Source organism: Petromyzon marinus, chromosome 74, assembly GCF_048934315.1.
Source record: "Petromyzon marinus isolate PM22_M1 ecotype Great Lakes invasive population chromosome 74, UKy_Petmar_22M1.pri1.0, whole genome shotgun sequence".
Classification (NCBI taxonomy): Eukaryota; Metazoa; Chordata; class Hyperoartia; order Petromyzontiformes; family Petromyzontidae; genus Petromyzon; species Petromyzon marinus.
The window spans coordinates 12,329,172-12,348,629 of NC_133740.1; the positions used below are offsets into that span (position 1 = coordinate 12,329,172).

The following is a 19,458-nucleotide window of genomic DNA, read 5'->3' on the forward strand; positions in this document are numbered from 1 at the left end:
TTTTGTTATTTTATTTTTTACCTACGTGACTTTACCCAATAGAACCAAAGAGTATAGATCCTAGCAGTCACGAAAGCTTTAAATCTAGAAGCGATTTGGCAGTTTGTTCAGATGGACTCGTCCATCTGAACAAACTGCCAAATCGCTCTCCGTGGTGCTAACGTTAAAAAATAACATGCCACTTTTTTCAAATTTTCTTGCTGTGGTTTTCACACCTGATGATGGATTGCTCGTGTTGCAGTCGAAACGTCGTGAGAATTTTATTGTTTTTTATTTTGTATTATTATTTTATTGTTTCCCTTCTACGTGGTGGTGACTTTACCGAAAGAACCAAGAATATGAATTCCTGCAGTCACGAAAACTTTAAATGAATGTCGTAAAGCAGTTATTGCTGCCGTAAAGCAGATTTGCGCGTCGCGAGGGCTGTCGTAAAGCAGGTCTGCGTGTCGCGACAGTTGTCGTAAAGTAGATATCTCTGTCGCGAGGGCTGTCGTGAAGCAGGTCTGCATGTCGCGACGGTTATCGTAAAGCAGGTTCCACATGTCGCGACGATTGTCGTGAAGCAGGTTTCCTTGTGCCGCACGTGATCTGGGGGCTCCTGAGCTCCCATTGGCTGCGGGGTGAGGCCCCGCCCACCGCCCATCTCCGGTGACGTCATCCGACTGCGGCCCCCTTCGCGTTGAATTTGACTCCGAGTTAGTCATAGAAGCTGCTGCTACAGATACACTACAACTACTACTATACTACAGCTACAGCAGCTACAGCTACCACTATACTACAGCTACAGCAGCTACTACAGCTACAGCAGCTACTACTATACTACAACACTACTACAGCTACAGCAGCTACAGCTACACTACAGCTACAGCAGCTACTACAGCTACCACTATACTACAGCTACTACAGCTACAGCAGCTACTACAGCTACAGCAGCTACTACAGCTACAGCAGCTACTACAGCTACAGCAGCTACTACAGCTTGTAGCCAGGTAAGCGCCGTGCCAGGTGCGTTGTACTTGCCGTGCTGATCTCGGCGTTTGGGGAGGTGATGAGAGGTATAGGGATGGGCGAATGAATGGGTGTGTGAGTGAGCAGGTGAGTGAGCAGGTGAGTGAGTGGTTATGGAAGTGGGTGAGTGATTTGGTGAGTGGTTATGTAAGTGGGTGAGTGATTTGGTGAGTGTGTGGCTAGGTGAGTGAGTAGGTGAATGAGATGGTGGGTGAGTGAGTTGGTGAGTGAGTGGGTGGCTAGGTGAGTGAGTGATTAAGTTAATGAGATGGTGGGTGGGTGAGTGAGTTGGTGAGTGGGTGGCTAGGTGAGTGATTGAGTAGGTGAATGAGTAGGTGGGTGAGTGAGTTGGTGAGTGAGTGGGTGGCTAGGTGAGTGATTAAGTTAATGAGATGGTGAGTGAGTTGGTGAGTGGGTGGCTAGGTGAGTGAGTGAGTAGGTGAATGAGTAGGTGGGTGAGTGAGTTGGTGAGTGAGTGGGTGGCTAGGTGAGTGAATGAGTAGGTGGGTGAGTGAGTTGGTGGGTGGCTAGGTGAATGAGTGATTAAGTTAATGAGATGGTGGGTGAGTGAGTTGGTGAGTGGGTGGCTAGGTGAGTGAGTGAGTAGGTGAATGAGTAGGTGGGTGAGTGAGTTAGTGAGTGGGTGGCTAGGTGAGTGAGTGATTAAGTTAATGAGATGGTGGGTGAGTGAGTTGGTGAGTGGGTGGCTAGGTGAGTGAGTAGGTGAATGAGTAGGTGGGTGAGTGAGTTGGTGAGTTGGTGAGTGGGTGGCTAGGTGAGTGAGTGATTAAGTTAATGAGATGGTGGGTGAGTGAGTTGGTGAGTGGGTGGCTAGGTGAGTGAGTGAGTAGGTGAATGAGTAGGTGGGTGAGTGAGTTGGTGAGTGGGTGGCTAGGTGAGTGAGTGATTAAGTTAATGAGATGGTGGGTGAGTGAGTTGGTGAGTGGGTGGCTAGGTGAGTGAGTGAGTGAGTAGGTGAATGAGTAGGTGGGTGAGTGAGTTGGTGAGTGAGTGGATAGGTGAGTAGTGTAGCGGTTAGCGCGCTGCGCTATGAACCTGGCGACCCGAGTTCGATTCCCGCTCACGGCCAACACCAGTGACGATTATCTGAACCGGTCCCGGGCCTCCCCTAGGTCGACTCAGCCTCAAATGAGTACCTTGTGTGGTGTGTAAACATTGCCACTAGGGAGACAAAGGCGGTCGGGCGTGGTGCTGGCCACCCACCCCCTCGTGTACCGTTCTGGCCTTCATAGGTGCTCGCTAACAGCAGTCTGTTAAGGCTATATGGGGGATCTTTGGCTAGGTGAGTGAGTGATTAAGTTAATGAGATGCTGGGTGAGTGAGTTGGTTAGTGGGTGGCTGAGTGAGTGAGTAGATGAATGAGTAGGTGGGTGAGTGAGTGGGTGGCTAGGTGGGTGAGAGTTGGTGAGTGAGTAGGTGGCTAGGTGAGTGAGTGAGTTGGTGAGTGAGTGGGTGGCTAGGTGAGTGAGTGAGTAGGTGAATGAGTAGGTGGGTGAGTGAGTTGGTGAGTGAGGGAATTGGTGGGTGACGAGGTGAGTGAGTGGCGAAGTGAGTGGGTGGTGACATTGCTCTCACACACGATGCATCATTACACAGACAAAGATCCCCCGTGTAGGCTTAATGGACTGTTCGGGCAAGTGCTGTTAGCGAGTAGCAGCGCCTATGGTTTTTCTGTTGCGTGTAGTTACTTTAAGATGTTTTCTCGTTCATGTTTTTGTTTTGTTGTGGTTGCACCTGAGTCAAGAGCCGCATGGCTCACAGGGTTATACTTAACTAGTTAGACGACCCGGCTTCGCCCGGCCGCCTTTGTCTCCCCAGTGGCGATGTTCACACACCACAGCAGTTACTCGTTTGAGGCTGAGTCGACCTAGGGGAGGCCCAGGAGCGGTTCAAATAATCGTCACCGCTGGTGGCCGTGAGCGGGAATCGAACTCGGGTCGCAGGGTTCGTAGCGCAGCGTAGCGCTAACCACTACACTACCGCTCCCCCCACACAAACACACAGACATACACACACACACAGACATACACACAGACACACACAGGCACACACACAGACACACACACAGACAGCGCGCTAACCACTACGCTACAATCCGTTACGCTTCCACGTGCGAGGGTCACGTGACAGATTTGACGTCACAGCTCAATTGCCGTGCAAAAAAATGCATTAAAAGTGTATTTTTTTTTATAATTGTTGCATGGTGTACAGTCTGGAAAGTACCCACATGGCAAATTTCAAGTTTGTTGCATGTCGGGAAGTACGCTAAACATTTTAAACAGACAACACACAATCACAACTTTGCCTTTTATACATATGTGGAGATAACTGAAACTGAAGAGACACATCAGGGATGGAGCAGCCAGCACCACGCCCGGCCGTGATGCACCACGGGCTCACACCTTGAACGTCGGACAACGAAACCTTCCAGCAGTGTCAAGGAAGACGCGGGCTTCCGCTTCGCCGGTACTCACCGGCAAGCTTCAGCCCCCCTGAAGTAACCGCCATCGTGACGGCGTCGCTCGAAGGGATGCTCACGGATCGTGGTGGTGATGGTGTTGCACATGGCCATTGTGAACCCACCGAGACTTTTCCCCCGTCATAGGAATGTGGAATTTCCACCACTGGCTCGGGGATATCGGCCTCGTGTAAACGAGCTGGGTGCATCGTAACAGGCGGCGGCGGCTTAGGCCTTCATCCAACAGTGGATAAAGCCTGGCCGGTGATTACGATGGCGGTGCCTAGCGGAGGCCTTCATCCAGCAGTGGATAGACCACGGCCGGTGATTACGATGGCGGTGCCTAGCGGAGGCCTTCATCCAGCAGTGGATAGACCACGGCCGGTGATGATGGCGCCACCACCGTGGGTGAGCGGGGGTGAGCACGCGGGGGCGAGCGAGCGAGGTTGAGTAACTGTGGCAGTTGCTATTATTGTGACATTGTTGCTCGGCGGTCCCATCAGATACGGATTAATCACGCGCGAGGCGAGAGGGGAATTTTAATCCTGGATCTCAGCGGTGCTGGCTCAGCGTCCCTGGCATGGCCATTGTGAACACCCAGGACCCAGGGCTCGAACCCAGGGTCTATGTGTCTCTGACATGGCCACTGTGAACCCACTGAGAGAGAGAGACACCCAGACCCAGGGCTCGAACCCAGGGTCTCTGTGTCTCTGACACGACCATTGTGAACCCACTGAGAGAGAGAGACACCCAGACCCAGGGTATCTGTGTCTGTGACATGGACACTGTGAACTCACCAACAGAGACACCCAGACCCAGGGCTCGAACCCAGGGTCTCTGTGTCTCTGACATGGCCACTGTGAACTCACTGAGAGAGAGACACCCAGACTCAGGGCTCGAACCCAGGATCTCTGTGTCTCTGACATGGCCACTGTGAACCCACAGAGAGACCCAGACCCAGGGTCACTGTGTCTCTGACATGGCCATTATGAACTCACTGAGAGAGACATCCAGACCCAGGGCTCGGACCCAGGGTCTCTGTGTCTCTGACATGGCCATTGTGAACCCACAGAGAGAGACACTCAGACCCAGGGTCACTGTGTCTCTGATATGGCCATTGTGAGGCCACTGAGAGAGACACCCAGACCCAGGGCTCGAACCCAGGCTCTCTGTGTCTCTGACATGGCCACTGTGAACCCACTGAGAGAGACACCCAGACCCAGGGTCTCAGTGTCTCTGATATGGCCATTGTGAACTCACCAACAGAGACACCCAGACCCAGGGTCTCTGTGTCTCTTACATGGCCACTGTGAACCCACTGAGAGAGACACCCAGACCCAGGTCTCTAACCCAGGTCCCCAGTGTAGATGACTCAGTGTCTCTTACATGGCCACTGTGAACCCATTGAGAGACACCCAGACCCAGGGTCACTGTGTCGCTGACATGGCCACTGTGAACTCACCAACAGAGACACCCAGACCCAGGGCTCGGACCCAGAGTGTTGGTGATGCTGGATGAGTGTATTGGCACGAGGAGATAAGACAGACAGAGAGAGATAAGAGAGATACGTGTTGTAGATAAAGCAGGGGGGAAAGAGAGAGGGGAAGACGACTCCGCTTTCTCTGACGCAACAACAGAGTTCGTGAGGTGAGCCGAAACGCCGCGGTTCTAAAGCGATGGCATCTCCTGACGGATCGCTCGTAAGCTCGACGCTCGTTAGTCGGACGCTCGTAAGTGGGACGTTGGTAGGTCAGACGTTCGTAAGTGGGACGCTCGTAGGTGGGACGCTCGTAAGTGAGACGCTCGTAAGTAGGACGCTCGTTTTGCCCGGGCGTTAGCTGTGCTTGTGTGTATTCGGCTCCTGCTGCTATAAATATCCGCACCATGATAAGCCACTCACTTCGTTGAACTTACATTTCTTGTGGCCAGGTCGCTTCTGAAAAAATCTGCATAGCTCAGCGGGCCCTTATTATTGATTTGTTTACCTTTCCTATACTTTGCACCTCTATCGATTTTTTTCGTATTGTTGCTGTGACTTTCTGACCCGCCCCTACTAGACGTCTGTGAAAAAGAGCTTCATAGCTCATCGGATTTCTTCAGGATAAACACAGATTCTGATTCACACGTCATCATCTCCCTGTGCGGTTGCGAGCCTCACTGTGTCTGCTGCTGCTGTGTCTGCTGCTGTGTCTGCTGCTGCTGTGTCTGCTGTGTCTGCTGCTGTGTCTGCTGCTGTGTCTGCTGTGTCTGCTGCTGTGTCTGCTGCTGCTGTGTCTGCTGCTGCTGTGTCTGCTGCTGTGTCTGCTGCTGTGTCTGCTGCTGTGTCTGCTGCTGTGTCTGCTGCTGTGTCTGCTGCTGCTGTGTCTGCTGCTGTGTCTGCTGCTGCTGTGTCTGCTGCTGCTGCTGTGTCTGCTGCTGCTGTGTCTGCTGCTGCTGCTGTGTCTGCTTCTGTGTCTGCTGCTGCTGCTGTTGTGTCTGCTGTGTCTGCTGTTGTGTCTGCTGCTGTGTCTGCTGTGTCTGCTGCTGTGTCTGCTGCTGCTGTGTCTGCTGCTGCTGCTGTGTCTGCTGCTGTGTCTGCTGCTGCTGCTGTATCTGCTGCTGCGGTGTCTGCTGCTGCTGTGTCTGCTGTGTCTGCTGCTGCTGCTACTGCTGCTGTGTCTGCTGCTGCTGTGTCTGCTGCTGCTCTGTCTGCTGCTGTGTCTGCTGCTGCTGTGTCTGCTGCTGCTGCTGTGTCTGCTGCTGTGTCTGCTGCTGCTGTGTCTGCTGCTGCTGTGTCTGCTGCTGCTGCTGTGTCTGCTGCTGTGTCTGCTGCTGCTGTGTCTGCTGCTGCTGTGTCTGCTGCTGCTGTGTCTGCTGCTGCTGTGTCTGCTGCTGTGTCTGCTGCTGCTGTGTCTGCTGTGTCTGCTACTGCTGTTGTGTCTGCTGTGTCTGCTGTTGTGGCTGCTGCTGTGTCTGCTGCTGCTGCTGTGTCTGCTGCTGCTGTGTCTGCTGCTGCTGTGTCTGCTGCTGTGTCTGCTGCTGCTGCTGTGTCTGCTGCTGTGTCTGCTGTGTCTGCTGTGTCTGCTGCTGCTGTGTCTGCTGCTACTGCTGCTGTGTCTGCTGCTGTGTCTGCTGCTGTGTCTGCTGCTACTGCTGCTGTGTCTGCTACTGCTGTGTCTGCTGCTGTGTCTGCTACTGCTGCTGTGTATGCTGCTGTGTCTGCTGTGTCTGCTGCTGCTGCTGTGTCTGCTGCTGTGTCTGCTGCTGCTGTGTCTGCTGCTGCTGTGTCTGCTGCTGCTGTGTCTGCTGTGTCTGCTCTGCTGCTGCTGCTGTGTCTGCTGCTCTGTCTGCTGTGTCTGCTGTTGCTGCTGTGTCTGCTGCTACTGTGTCTGCTGCTGTGTCTGCTGCTGTGTCTGCTGCTGCTGTGTCTGCTGCTGTGTCTGCTGCTGCTGTGTCTGCTGCTGCTTTGTCTGCTGCTGTGTCTGCTGCTGCTGCTGCTCAGGCGATGGACCCCCGGTCCCTGCTGCACGGGGGCTACCACCACACCGTGCTGCGGCGCTGGCAGGGGAATGGCGCCGCCTTCAGCGCCGACAACCTCGTCTACCCACTCTTCATCACGTAAGACAACCTCGTCTACCCACTCTTCATCACGTAAGACAACCTCGTCTACCCACTCTTCATCACGTAAGACAACCTCGTCTACCCACTCTTCATCACGTAAGACAACCTCGTCTACCCACTCTTCATCACGTAAGACAACCTCGTCTACCCACTCTTCATCACGTAAGACAACCTCGTCTACCCACTCTTCATCACGTAAGACAACCTCGTCTACCCACTCTTCATCACGTAAGACAACCTCGTCTACCCACTCTTCATCACGTAAGACAACCTCGTCTACCCACTCTTCATCACGTAAGACAACCTCGTCTACCCACTCTTCATCACGTAAGACAACCTCGTCTACCCACTCTTCATCACGTAAGACAACCTCGTCTACCCACTCTTCATCACGTAAGACAACCTCGTCTACCCACTCTTCATCACGTAAGACTACCTCGTCTACCCACTCTTCATCACGTAAGACTACCTCGTCTACCCACTCTTCATCACGTAAGACAACCTCGTCTACCCACTCTTCATCACGTAAGACTACCTCGTCTACCCACTCTTCATCACGTAAGACAACCTCGTCTACCCACTCTTCATCACGTAAGACTACCTCGTCTACCCACTCTTCATCACGTAAGACTACCTCGTCTACCCACTCTTCATCACGTAAGACAACCTCGTCTACCCACTCTTCATCACGTAAGACAACCTCGTCTACCCACTCTTCATCACGTAAGACAACCTCGTCTACCCACTCTTCATCACGTAAGACAACCTCGTCTACCCACTCTTCATCACGTAAGACAACCTCGTCTACCCACTCTTCATCACGTAAGACAACCTCGTCTTCCCGCTCTTCATCACGTAAGACAACCTCGTCTACCCACTCTTCATCACGTAACACAACCTCGTCTATCCACTCTTCATCACGTAAGACAACCTCGTCTACCCACTCTTCATCACGTAAGACAACCTCGTCTACCCACTCTTCATCACGTAAGACAACCTCGTCTACCCACTCTTCATCACGTAAGACAACCTCGTCTACCCACTCTTCATCACGTAAGACAACCTCGTCTTCCCGCTCTTCATCACGTAAGACAACCTCGTCTACCCACTCTTCATCACGTAACACAACCTCGTCTATCCACTCTTCATCACGTAAGACAACCTCGTCTACCCGCTCTTCATCACGTAAGACAACCTCGTCTACCCACTCTTCATCACGTAAGACAACCTCGTCTACCCACTCTTCATCACGTAAGACAACCTCGTCTACCCACTCTTCATCACGTAACACAACCTTGTCTATCCACTCTTCATCACGTAAGACAACCTCGTCTACCCACTCTTCATCACGTAACACAACCTCGTCTACCCGATCTTCATCACGTAAGACAACCTCGTCTATCCACTCTTCGTTATGTAAGACAACCTCGTCTACCCACTCTTCATCACGTAACACAACCTCGTCTATCCACTCTTCATCACATAACACAACCTCGTCTACCCGCTCTTCATCACGTAAGACAACCTCGTCTACCCGATCTTCATCACGTAAGACAACCTCGTCTACCCACTCTTCATCACGTAACACAACCTCGTCTATCCACTCTTCATCACGTAACACAACCTCGTCTACCCGCTCTTCATCACGTAAGACAACCTCGTCTACCCACTCTTCATCACGTAAGACAACCTCGTCTATCCACTCTTCATCACGTAACACAACCTCGTCTACCCACTCTTCATCACGTAAGACAACCTCGTCTATCCACTCTTCATCACGTAACACAACCTCATCTACCCGATCTTCATCACGTAAGACAACCTCGTCTACCCACTCTTCATCACGTAAGACAACCTCGTCTACCCCATCTTCATCACGTAAGACAACCTCGTCTACGCACTCTTCATCACGTAAGACAACCTCGTCTACCCGCTCTTCGTCCTCCGTGCAGCCTCTGGACGGGCTGCTGGGGGGAGGGAGGGGCCAGGTGCCGTTAGCGAGGAGCAGCAGCAGCGCCCTATGAAGGCCCAGAGATACACAGATACTCACTGAGACTCACAGAGACTCACTGAGACTCACAGAGACTCACTGAGACTCACAGAGGCTCACAGATACTCACTGAGATACACAGATACTCACAGAGATACACAGATACTCACAGAGATACACAGATACTCACAGAGATACACAGATACTCACTGAGACTCACAGAGACTCACTGAGACTCACTGAGACTCACAGAGATACACAGATACTCACTGAGATACACAGATACTCACAGAGATACACAGATACTCACAGAGATACACAGATACTCACTGAGACTCACAGATACTCACTGAGACTCGCAGAGACTCACTGAGACTCACAGATACTCACAGAGATACACAGATACTCACAGAGATACACAGATACTCACAGAGATACACAGATACTCACAGAGATACACAGATACTCACAGATACTCACAGAGATACACAGATACTCACAGAGATACACAGATACTCACAGAGATACACAGATACTCACAGAGACTCACTGATACTCACTGAGACTCACAGAGACTCACTGAGACTCACAGAGATACACAGATACTCACAGAGATACACAGATACTCACTGAGACTCGCAGAGACTCACTGAGACTCACAGATACTCACAGAGATACACAGATACTCACAGAGATACACAGATACTCACAGAGACACACAGATACTCACAGAGGCTCACAGATACTCACAGAGATACACTGAGACTCACTGAGACTCACTGAGACTCACATAGATACACAGATACTCACAGAGATACACAGATACTCACTGAGACTCACAGAGACTCACTGAGACTCACAGAGGCTCACAGAGATACACAGATACTCACAGAGATACACAGATACTCACAGAGGCTCACAGATACTCACAGAGATACACAGATACTCACAGAGATACACAGATACTCACAGAGACTCACAGAGGCTCACAGCTGCTCACTGAGACTCACAGAGACTCACAGATACTCACAGAGGCTCACAGATACTCACAGAGATACACAGATACTCACAGAGATACACAGATACTCACAGAGACTCACCGAGACTCACAGAGGCTCACAGAGGCTCACAGAGGCTCACAGAGATACACAGATACTCACAGAGGCTCACAGATGCTCACAGATACTCACAGAGGCTCACAGATACTCACAGAGATACACAGATACTCACAGAGATACACTGAGACTCACAGAGACTCACAGAGACTCACAGAGGCTCACAGATACTCACTGAGACTCACTGAGACTCACATAGACTCACAGATACTCACAGAGATACACAGATACTCACTGAGACTCACTGAGACTCACAGAGACTCACTGAGACTCACAGATGCTCACAGATGCTCACAGAGGCTCACAGATACTCACTGAGACTCACAGAGACTCACAGAGGCTCACAGATGCTCACAGAGGCTCACAGATACTCACTGAGACTCACAGATACTCACAGAGATACACAGATACTCACAGATACTCACTGAGACTCACTGAGACTCACAGAGACTCACAGAGGCTCACAGATGCTCACAGATGCTCACAGAGGCTCACAGAGACTCACTGAGACTCACAGAGACTCACTGAGACTCGCAGAGGCTCACAGATGCTCACAGAGGCTCACAGATACTCACTGAGATACACAGATACTCACAGAGACTCACTGAGACTCACTGAGCCTCACAGAGACTCACAGATACTCACAGATACACACTGAGACTCACAAAGGCTCGCAGAGATACACAGATACTCACTGAGGCTCACAGAGGCTCACAGAGACTCACTGAGACTCACAGAGGCTCGCAGAGATACACAGATGCTCGCAGATACTCAGAGGCTCACAGATGCTCACTGAGACTCGCAGAGGCTCGCAGAGGCTCACAGATACTCACAGATACTCACATAGGCTCACTGAGGCTCACAGAGGCTCACAGAGGCTCACTGAGACTCACTGAGACTCACTGAGACTCACAGAGGCTCACTGAGACTCGCAGAGGCTCGCAGAGGCTCGCAGAGGCTCGCAGAGATACACAGATACTGAGGCCCACAGAGGCTCACTGAGACTCACAGAGGCTCGCAGAGGCTCACTGAGACTCACAGAGGCTCGCAGAGATACACAGATACTCACTGAGGCTCACAGAGGCTCACAGAGGCTCACCGATGCTCACTGAGACTCACAGAGAATCACTGAGACTCACTGAGACTCACAGAGGCTCGCAGAGATACACAGATGCTCGCAGATACTCACAGAGGCTCACAGATGCTCACTGAGACTCGCAGAGGCTCACAGATACTCACAGAGGCTCACATAGGCTCACTGAGATTCACTGAGACTCACAGAGGCTCACTGAGACTCGCAGAGGCTCGCAGAGGCTCGCAGAGATACACATATACTCACTGATGCCCACAGAGGCTCACTGAGACTCACAGAGGCTCGCAGAGGCTCACTGAGACTCACAGAGGCTCGCAGAGGCTCACTGAGACTCACAGAGGCTCGCAGAGAAACACAGACTCACAGAGACTCACTGAGACTCACAGAGGCTCGCAGAGGCTCGCAGAGATACACAGATACTCACTGAGGCTCGCAGAGGCTCGCAGAGGCTCGCAGAGATACACAGATGCTCGCAGAGGCTCGCAGCGGCTCACTGAGACTCAGAGGCTCGCAGAGGCTCGCAGAGACTCACGGAGACTCGCAGAGATTTCGAGCTTCAAAGAGAACTGACTGAGAGAGACGCCCAGACCCAGGGCTCGAACCCAGGCAGTCACCTTGGGGGCAGCCGAATACGAGCACCGATGAAGGCTGCCGGCGCTGTGGCACACGAGGGGGTGGGTGGCCAGCACCACGCCCGGCCGCCTTTGTCTCCCCAGTGCCGAGGTTTACCGCACCCCGCACCCCGCACAGCGCACCGGGCTGAGTCGAGCGAGAGGGAGGCCCAGGACTGGTTCGGGTAACTGCCACTGGTGGTGGTGGTGGTGTTGTTGGTGGTGTTGGTGGTGGTGTTGGTGTTGTTGGTGGTGGTGGTGTTGGTGGTGTTGGTGGTGGTGTTGGTGTTGTTGGTGGTGGTGGTGTTGGTGGTGTTGGTGGTGGTGTTGGTGTTGTTGGTGGTGGTGGTGTTGGTGGTGTTGGTGGTGGTGTTGGTGGTGTTGGTGGTGGTGGTGTTGGTGGTGGTGTTGGTGGTGGTGTTGGTGGTGGTGTTGATGGTGGTGGTGGTGTTGATGGTGGTGGTGTTGGTGGTGTTGGTGGTGTTGGTGGTTGTGGTGTTGGTGGTTGTGGTGTTGGTGTTGGTGGTGGTGTTGGTGGTGGTGGCCGTGAGTGGGGATCGAACTGGGGCCATAGCTGGGTTCATGGCGCAGCACGAGCTGACCACTGTGCCACCGCTCCCCAAAACAAAGACCCCCCCCCCCCCGTGTAGAGCCTTCACGGGCTGTTGGTGCAGGTGCTGTGAAGGCTGCCGGTGCTGCGGCACACGAGGGGGTGGGTGGCCAGCACCACGCCCGGCCGCCTTTGTCTCCCCTCGGTGACGATGTTTTACTGCACACCGCACCAGGTCACTCCTCATTTGAGGCCGAGGGGAAGCCCAGGACCGGTTCAGATAATCGTCACCGGTGTTGGCTGCGAGGCGGGAATCGAACTCGGGTCATAGCCGGGTTCGTAGCGTCGCGTAACGCTAACCGCTGTACCACCGCTCCCCCTACACAAAGATCCCCCGTGTAGCCTGTAACACTGTCCGGGGCAAGTGCTGTCAGCGAGCGGCGCCTATGAAGGCCGGCACGGCGCACAATGGGGTGGGTGGCCAGCACCACGCCCAGTCACCGCCTTCAAGTCTCCCATGCTGAAGTGTCCACATCACACACGATGCTCATTTAGGGCTGAGTCGACCTAGGCGATGCCCAGGACCAGCTCTGATGTCGCTCAACAGCAGCGAAGTCACAGCGTCGCCAATGACGGTGGCCACGAGTAGGAATCGAACTCAGGTTGTGATGTTTCTCTCTCCCGCAGGGATGATGCTGATGGGCTTGAGCCCATTCCAAGTTTACCTGGGCTGGCCAGGTGAGTGGAACGTGTGTGTGTGTGTGTCTGTGTGTGTGTCTGTGTGTGTGTCTCTGTGTGTGTCTGTGCTTGTGTGTCTGTGTGTGGGGAGCGGTAGTGTAGCGGTTAGCGCTACGCTGCACTATGAACCTGGCGACCCGGGTTCGATTCCCGCTCACGGCCAACACCAGTGACGATTATCTGAACCGGTCCCGGGCCTCCCCTAGGTCGACTCAGCCTCAAATGAGTACCTGGTGCGGTGTGTAAACATTTCCACTAGGGAGACAAAGGCGGTCGGGCGTGGTGCTGGCCACCCACCCCCTCGTGTACCGTTCCGGCCTTCATAGGTGCTCGCTAACAGCACTTGCCCCTACAGTCTGTTAAGGCTATATGGGGGATCTTTGTCTTTGTGTGTGTGTCTGTGTTTTGTCTGTGTGTATCTCTGTGTGTGTTAATGAGTGTGTAGTAGTAGCTACTACTACACGTGTAGTAGTAGTAGTAGCTACTACTACACGTGTAGTAGTAGCTACTACTACACTACTACTACACGTGTAGTAGTAGCTACTACTACTACACGTGTAGTAGTAGCTACTACTACACGTGTAGTAGTAGCTACTACTACTACACGTGTAGTAGTAGCTACTACTACTACACGTGTAGTAGTAGCTACTACTACACGTGTAGTAGCTACTACTACTACACGTGTAGTAGTAGCTAGTAGTAGCTACTACTACACGTGTAGTAGCTACGGGCCCCGCACTTTCAAGGGCCCCGCGCTAAACGCTTTCAAGCTATCAACTCCGGTTCAGTGATACTGCACTTGCTCTATTACTACAGTACTATACCGCCTTCGACTTTCACGAACGACCGTGTGTTTAAGGTTGGTGACTTGTCGTACTGTCTGGCCGTATAGCAAATAAAAACAATACAATTACTTTACTGTGCAAGTTCAACATGCGTGCTTTTAAATATTTAAGCCAGTTTTTTTAGGGCACCTTTATAACAACAAATGCTACAGGCCCCGCACTCGCTTCATCCCGCACCGCCGCTGACGATCATCCAACCCAGGACATGCACCGCCTCTCGCTCGACTCGTCCCCAAACCGAGTGTCCCGCCGGTGCGGTGCGTCTGTGAAACACCGGGACGCCGGCCACCCGCCCGCCCGCCCGCCCACGCCGTGTGCCACCCCCCGAGGGTGCTGCTCGCGAACGTCGCCTTCCTGAGCAGGCTGTGCGGGGTGGGGGGCGGGTGTCTTCGTCAGGTATGGAGTGAACAGGCTGGGGCCTGTGCTGGAACCCCTCATCAAGAACGGCCTCAAGGCCGTGCTGATATTCGGTGTCCCTGCCAAGCTCCCCAAGGTGACCGCCTGGGCACGGGGCCTGGGTCTGGGTGTCTCGTCTCTCTCTCTCAGTGCATTCTCTGTGAGTCTCTGTGAGTCTCCTAGGAGGCTCCGTGTATCTCAGTGAGCCTCTGTGTATCTCTGTGTATCTCTGTGAGTCTCTGTGTATCTCTGTGAGTCTCTGTGTATCTTTGTGTATCTCAGTGAGCCTCTGTGTATCTTTGTGTATCTCAGTGAGCCTCTGTGTATCTCAGTGAGCCTCTGTGTATCTCTGTGAGTCTCTGTGTATCTCTGTGTATCTCTGTGAGTCTCTGTGTATCTCTTTGTATCTCAGTGAGCCTCTGTGTATCTCAGTGAGCCTCTGTGTATCTTTGTGTATCTCTGTGAGCCTCTGTGTATCTCTGTGTATCTCAGTGAGCCTCTGTGTAGCTCAGTGAGCCTCTGTGTATTTCTGAGCTTCTGTGTATCTCAGTGAGCCTCTGTGTATCTCAGTGAGCCTCTGTGTATCTCAGTGAGCTTCTGTGTATCTCAGTGAGCCTCTGTGTATCTCTGTATCTCTGTGAGCCTCTGTGTATCTCTGTATCTCTGTGAGCCTCTGTGTATCTCAGTGAGCCTCTGTGTATCTCAGTGAGCCTCTGTGTATCTCTGTGTATCTCTGTGAGCCTCTGTGTATCTCTGTGTATCTCTGTGAGACTCTGTGTATCTCAGTGAGCCTCTGTGTATCTCAGTGAGCCTCTGTGTATCTCTGTGAGTCTCTGTGTATCTCTGTGAGCCTCTGTGTATCTCTGTGTATCTCTGTGAGCCTCTGTGTATCTCAGTGAGCCTCTGTGTATCTCATTGAGCCTCTGTGTATCTCTGTGAGCCTCTGTGTATCTCTGTGTATCTCTGTGAGCCTCTGTGTATCTCTGTGTATCTCTGTGAGCCTCTGTGTATCTCTGTGAGCCTCTGTTTATCTATTTGTATCTCAGTGAGCCTCTGTGTATCTCAGTGAGCCTCTGTGTATCTTTGTGTATCTCTGTGTATCTCTGTGTATCTCAGTGAGCCTCTGTGTATCTCAGTGAGCCTCTGTATCTCTGTGAGCCTCTGTGTATCTCTGTGTATCTCTGTGTATCTCAGTGAGCCTCTGTGTATCTCAGTGAGCCTCTGTGTATCTTTGTGTATCTCAGTGAGCCTCTGTGTATCTTTGTGTATCTCAGTGAGCCTCTGTGTATCTCAGTGAGCCTCTGTGTATCTCTGTGAGTCTCTGTGTATCTCTGTGTATCTCTGTGAGTCTCTGTGTATCTCTTTGTATCTCAGTGAGCCTCTGTGTATCTCAGTGAGCCTCTGTGTATCTTTGTGTATCTCTGAGCCTCTGTGTATCTCTGTGTATCTCAGTGAGCCTCTGTGTAGCTCAGTGAGCCTCTGTGTATCTCTGAGCTTCTGTGTATCTCAGTGAGCCTCTGTGTATCTCAGTGAGCCTCTGTGTATCTCAGTCAGCCTCTGTGTATCTCTGTATCTCTGTGAGCCTCTGTGTATCTCTGTATCTCTGTGAGCCTCTGTGTATCTCAGTGAGCCTCTGTGTATCTCAGTGAGCCTCTGTGTATCTCTGTGTATCTCTGTGAGCCTCTGTGTATCTCTGTGTATCTCTGTGAGCCTCTGTGTATCTCAGTGAGCCTCTGTGTATCTCAGTGAGCCTCTGTGTATCTCTGTGAGTCTCTGTGTATCTCTGTGTATCTCAGTGAGCCTCTGTGTATCTCATTGAGCCTCTGTGTATCTCTGTGAGCCTCTGTGTATCTCTGTGTATCTCTGTGAGCCTCTGTGTATCTCAGTGAGCCTCTGTGTATCTCATTGAGCCTCTGTGTATCTCTGTGAGCCTCTGTGTATCTCTGTGTATCTCTGTGAGCCTCTGTGTATCTCTGTGTATCTCTGTGAGCCTCTGTGTATCTCTGTGAGCCTCTGTTTATCTCTTTGTATCTCAGTGAGCCTCTGTGTATCTCAGTGAGCCTCTGTGTATCTTTATGTATCTCTGTGTATCTCTGTGTATCTCAGTGAGCCTCTGTGTATCTCAGTGAGCCTCTGTATCTCTGTGAGCCTCTGTGTATCTCTGTGTATCTCTGTGTATCTCAGTGAGCCTCTGTGTATCTCAGTGAGCCTCTGTGTATCTGTGTATCTCTGTGTATCTCAGTGAGCCTCTGTGTATCTCAGTGAGCCTCTGTGTATCTGTGTATCTCTGTGTATCTCTGTGAGCCTCTGTGTATCTCTGTGTATCTCAGTGAGGCTCTGTGTATCTCTGTGAGCCTCTGTTTATCTCTGTGTATCTCTGTGAGCCTCTGTTTATCTCTGTGTATCTCTGTGAGCCTCAGTGAGCCTCTGTGTATCTCAGTGAGCCTCTGTGTATCTCTGTGAGTCTCTGTGTATCTCTGTGTATCTCAGTGAGCCTCTGTGTATCTCATTGAGCCTCTGTGTATCTCTGTGTATCTCTGTGAGTCTCTGTGTATCTCTTTGTATCTCAGTGAGCATCTGTGTATCTCAGTGAGCCTCTGTGTATCTTTGTGTATCTCAGTGAGCCTCTGTATCTCTGTGAGCCTCTGTGTATCTGTGTATCTCTGTGTATCTCAGTGAGCCTCTGTGTATCTCTGTGTATCTCTGTGAGCCTCTTGTGTATCTCTGTGAGCCTCTGTGTATCTCTGTGTATCTCTGTGGGCCTCTGTGTATCTCTGTGTATCTCTGTGTGTCTCTGTGAGCCTCTGTGTATCTCTGTATCTCTGTGAGCCTCTGGAGTGTCCTCCGAGACCCTGTGTATGTGCCCCCCTGTGTCTGTGTGTGTGAAGGATGTGGGGAGCGGCGGTGTAGCGGTTAGCGCTACGCTGCGCTACGAACCCGGCGTCCCGAGTTCGATTCCCGCTTACGGCCACCGCCGCCAGTGACTATAAACCGGTACTGGGCCTCTCCTAGGTCGACTCAACCTCAAATGACTTACCTGGTGCGATGCGTAAACATCGCCACTGGGGAGACAAAGGCGGCCGGGCGTGGTGCTGGCCACCCACCCCCTCGTGCGCGAGCCGCGGTGCCGGCCTTCCCAGGCGCTCGCTGACGGTGCTTTGCCCCAACAGCCTGCTGCAGGCTCCACGGGGGGCGCCTTTGTCTTTGTCTTGCGAAGGATGACAGAGGCTCCAGCGCCGACTGCCCCACCTGCCCGGCCATCCTCGCCGCCCGTGCGCTCCGTGGCCTCTTCCCGGGCCTCCTGGTGGCGTGCGACGTCTGCCTGTGTCCCTACACCAGCCACGGGCACTGCGGTACGACTTGGACGCCGCACAGCGGGATCAGCGACGACGCCATCGCTCTCTCCGTGCACGTGGACGCATCGACGGCAACGACGGCCGCCATTAAAAGCGGCGGTGGCGTCACCGCGGCCACTGTGCCAGGCTAGGTGCAGGAGGTCACGGGACAGACCCAGCGGGTGACATCGGTTGCACTGCTGTGCCAGGCTAGGTGCACTTTGAGGCCATCACGCGAAATGTCGAGGGCTCGCTGATGCTGGCAGGAGGTCACGGGACAGACCCAGCGGGTGACATTAGTTGACTGAGATGACTGGCAGATGCACCACTGTGCCAGGCTAGGTGCAGGAGGTCACGGGACAGACCCAGCAGGTGACATTAGTTGGCTGACCGAGATGACTGGCAGGTGCACCACTGTGCCAGGCTAGGTGCAGGAGGTCACGGGACAGACCCAGCAGGTGACATTAGTTGGCTGACCGAGATGACTGGCAGGTGCACCACTGTGCCAGGCTAGGTGCAGGAGGTCACGGGACAGACCCAGCAGGTGACATCAGTTGACTGACCGAGATGACTGGCAGATTCACCACTGTGCCAGGCTAGGTGCAGGAGGTCACGGGACAGACCCAGCGGGTGACATTAGTTGGCTGACCGAGATGACTGGCAGATGCACCACTGTGCCAGGCTAGGTGCAGGAGGTCACGGGACAGACCCAGCGGGTGACATTAGTTGGCTGACCGAGATGACTGGCAGATGCACCACTGTGCCAGGCTAGGTGCAGGAGGTCACGGGACAGACCCAGCAGGTGACATTAGTTGGCTGACCGAGATGACTGGCAGGTGCACCACTGTGCCAGGCTAGGTGCAGGAGGTCACGGGACAGACCCAGCGGGTGACATTAGTTGGCTGACCGAGATGACTGGCAGATGCACCACTGTGCCAGGCTAGGTGCAGGAGGTCACGGGACAGACCCAGCAGGTGACATTAGTTGGCTGACCGAGATCACTGGCAGGTGCACCACTGTGCCAGGCTAGGTGCAGGAGGTCACGGGACAGACCCAGCGGGTGACATCAGTTGGCTGACCGAGATGACTGGCAGATGCAGCTCCAGCTCTACCCCCCTAGGGGGCCATCCATTTAGTACGTACGCAAAAATCTGTCAAAACTTGACCCCTCTCCCCGTCCCTGTAGACACGCGTACTTTTTACACCCCCCACCTGCGTACGTATGCTTGACGCACCGCCCCCCCCCCCCCGAATCCTATAGAACGGACGATATTTAATCCATGCAGAACCGATCAAGGATTAATAATATGAACGTGTTTTAAGCAAACAGATAGTCCACCGCCAGACTATCTTAACTCATTTGAAGGCCAATGTAGACAAATTATTATCGAGGCTTCACCCCCCCCCCCCCCGTTTCCTGTGCGTACGTTGGATCGCCCCCTACTGTGCCAGGCTAGGTGCAGGAGGTCTCGGGACAGACCCAGGTGCCATGGGTCGACTGACTGAGATGATTGGCAGATGCACAGCAGCTGTGCCCCCTACTGTGCCAACACACACACATACACGCACTTGGACACACACACACTCGTATATCAAGACAAAAATTCCTCCGTATCGCCTGAACGGGCAGTTTGAGCAAATGCTGCTGGCGATCAACAACGCAGGCTGGCACGGCCCACGAGGGGCGATTGGCCTTCG

The 19,458-nt window shown here is 52.9% G+C and overlaps 1 protein-coding gene and 1 long non-coding RNA gene across 4 annotated transcripts in view; both read left to right on the top strand.

Moving 5' to 3' along the window:
• The first annotated feature begins 586 nt into the window (after positions 1-586).
• ALAD (aminolevulinate dehydratase) overlaps positions 587-19,458 on the top strand; it is a 31,856-nt gene continuing 12,984 nt past the window's right edge. The window contains exons 1-6 of one of the 3 annotated variants that reach the window (XM_032979567.2): positions 587-989; positions 3,354-3,495; positions 6,969-7,084; positions 13,134-13,184; positions 14,426-14,522; positions 17,643-17,778. In XM_032979567.2, coding sequence (XP_032835458.1) covers positions 6,972-7,084; positions 13,134-13,184; positions 14,426-14,522; positions 17,643-17,778 — 397 coding nt within the window. In that variant the 5' untranslated portion in view covers positions 587-989; positions 3,354-3,495; positions 6,969-6,971. Of the gene's footprint in view, positions 990-3,353; positions 3,496-3,523; positions 3,896-6,968; positions 7,085-13,133; positions 13,185-14,425; positions 14,523-17,642; positions 17,779-19,458 lie in introns of those variants that run through there. The other 2 variants (XM_032979566.2, XM_076056154.1) reach the window with 2 other exon arrangements.
• LOC142907096 (uncharacterized) lies at positions 17,785-19,322 on the top strand. Its single transcript, XR_012930799.1, has 2 exons — positions 17,785-18,050; positions 18,133-19,322. It is a non-coding gene; the product is annotated as an uncharacterized LOC142907096 (long non-coding RNA).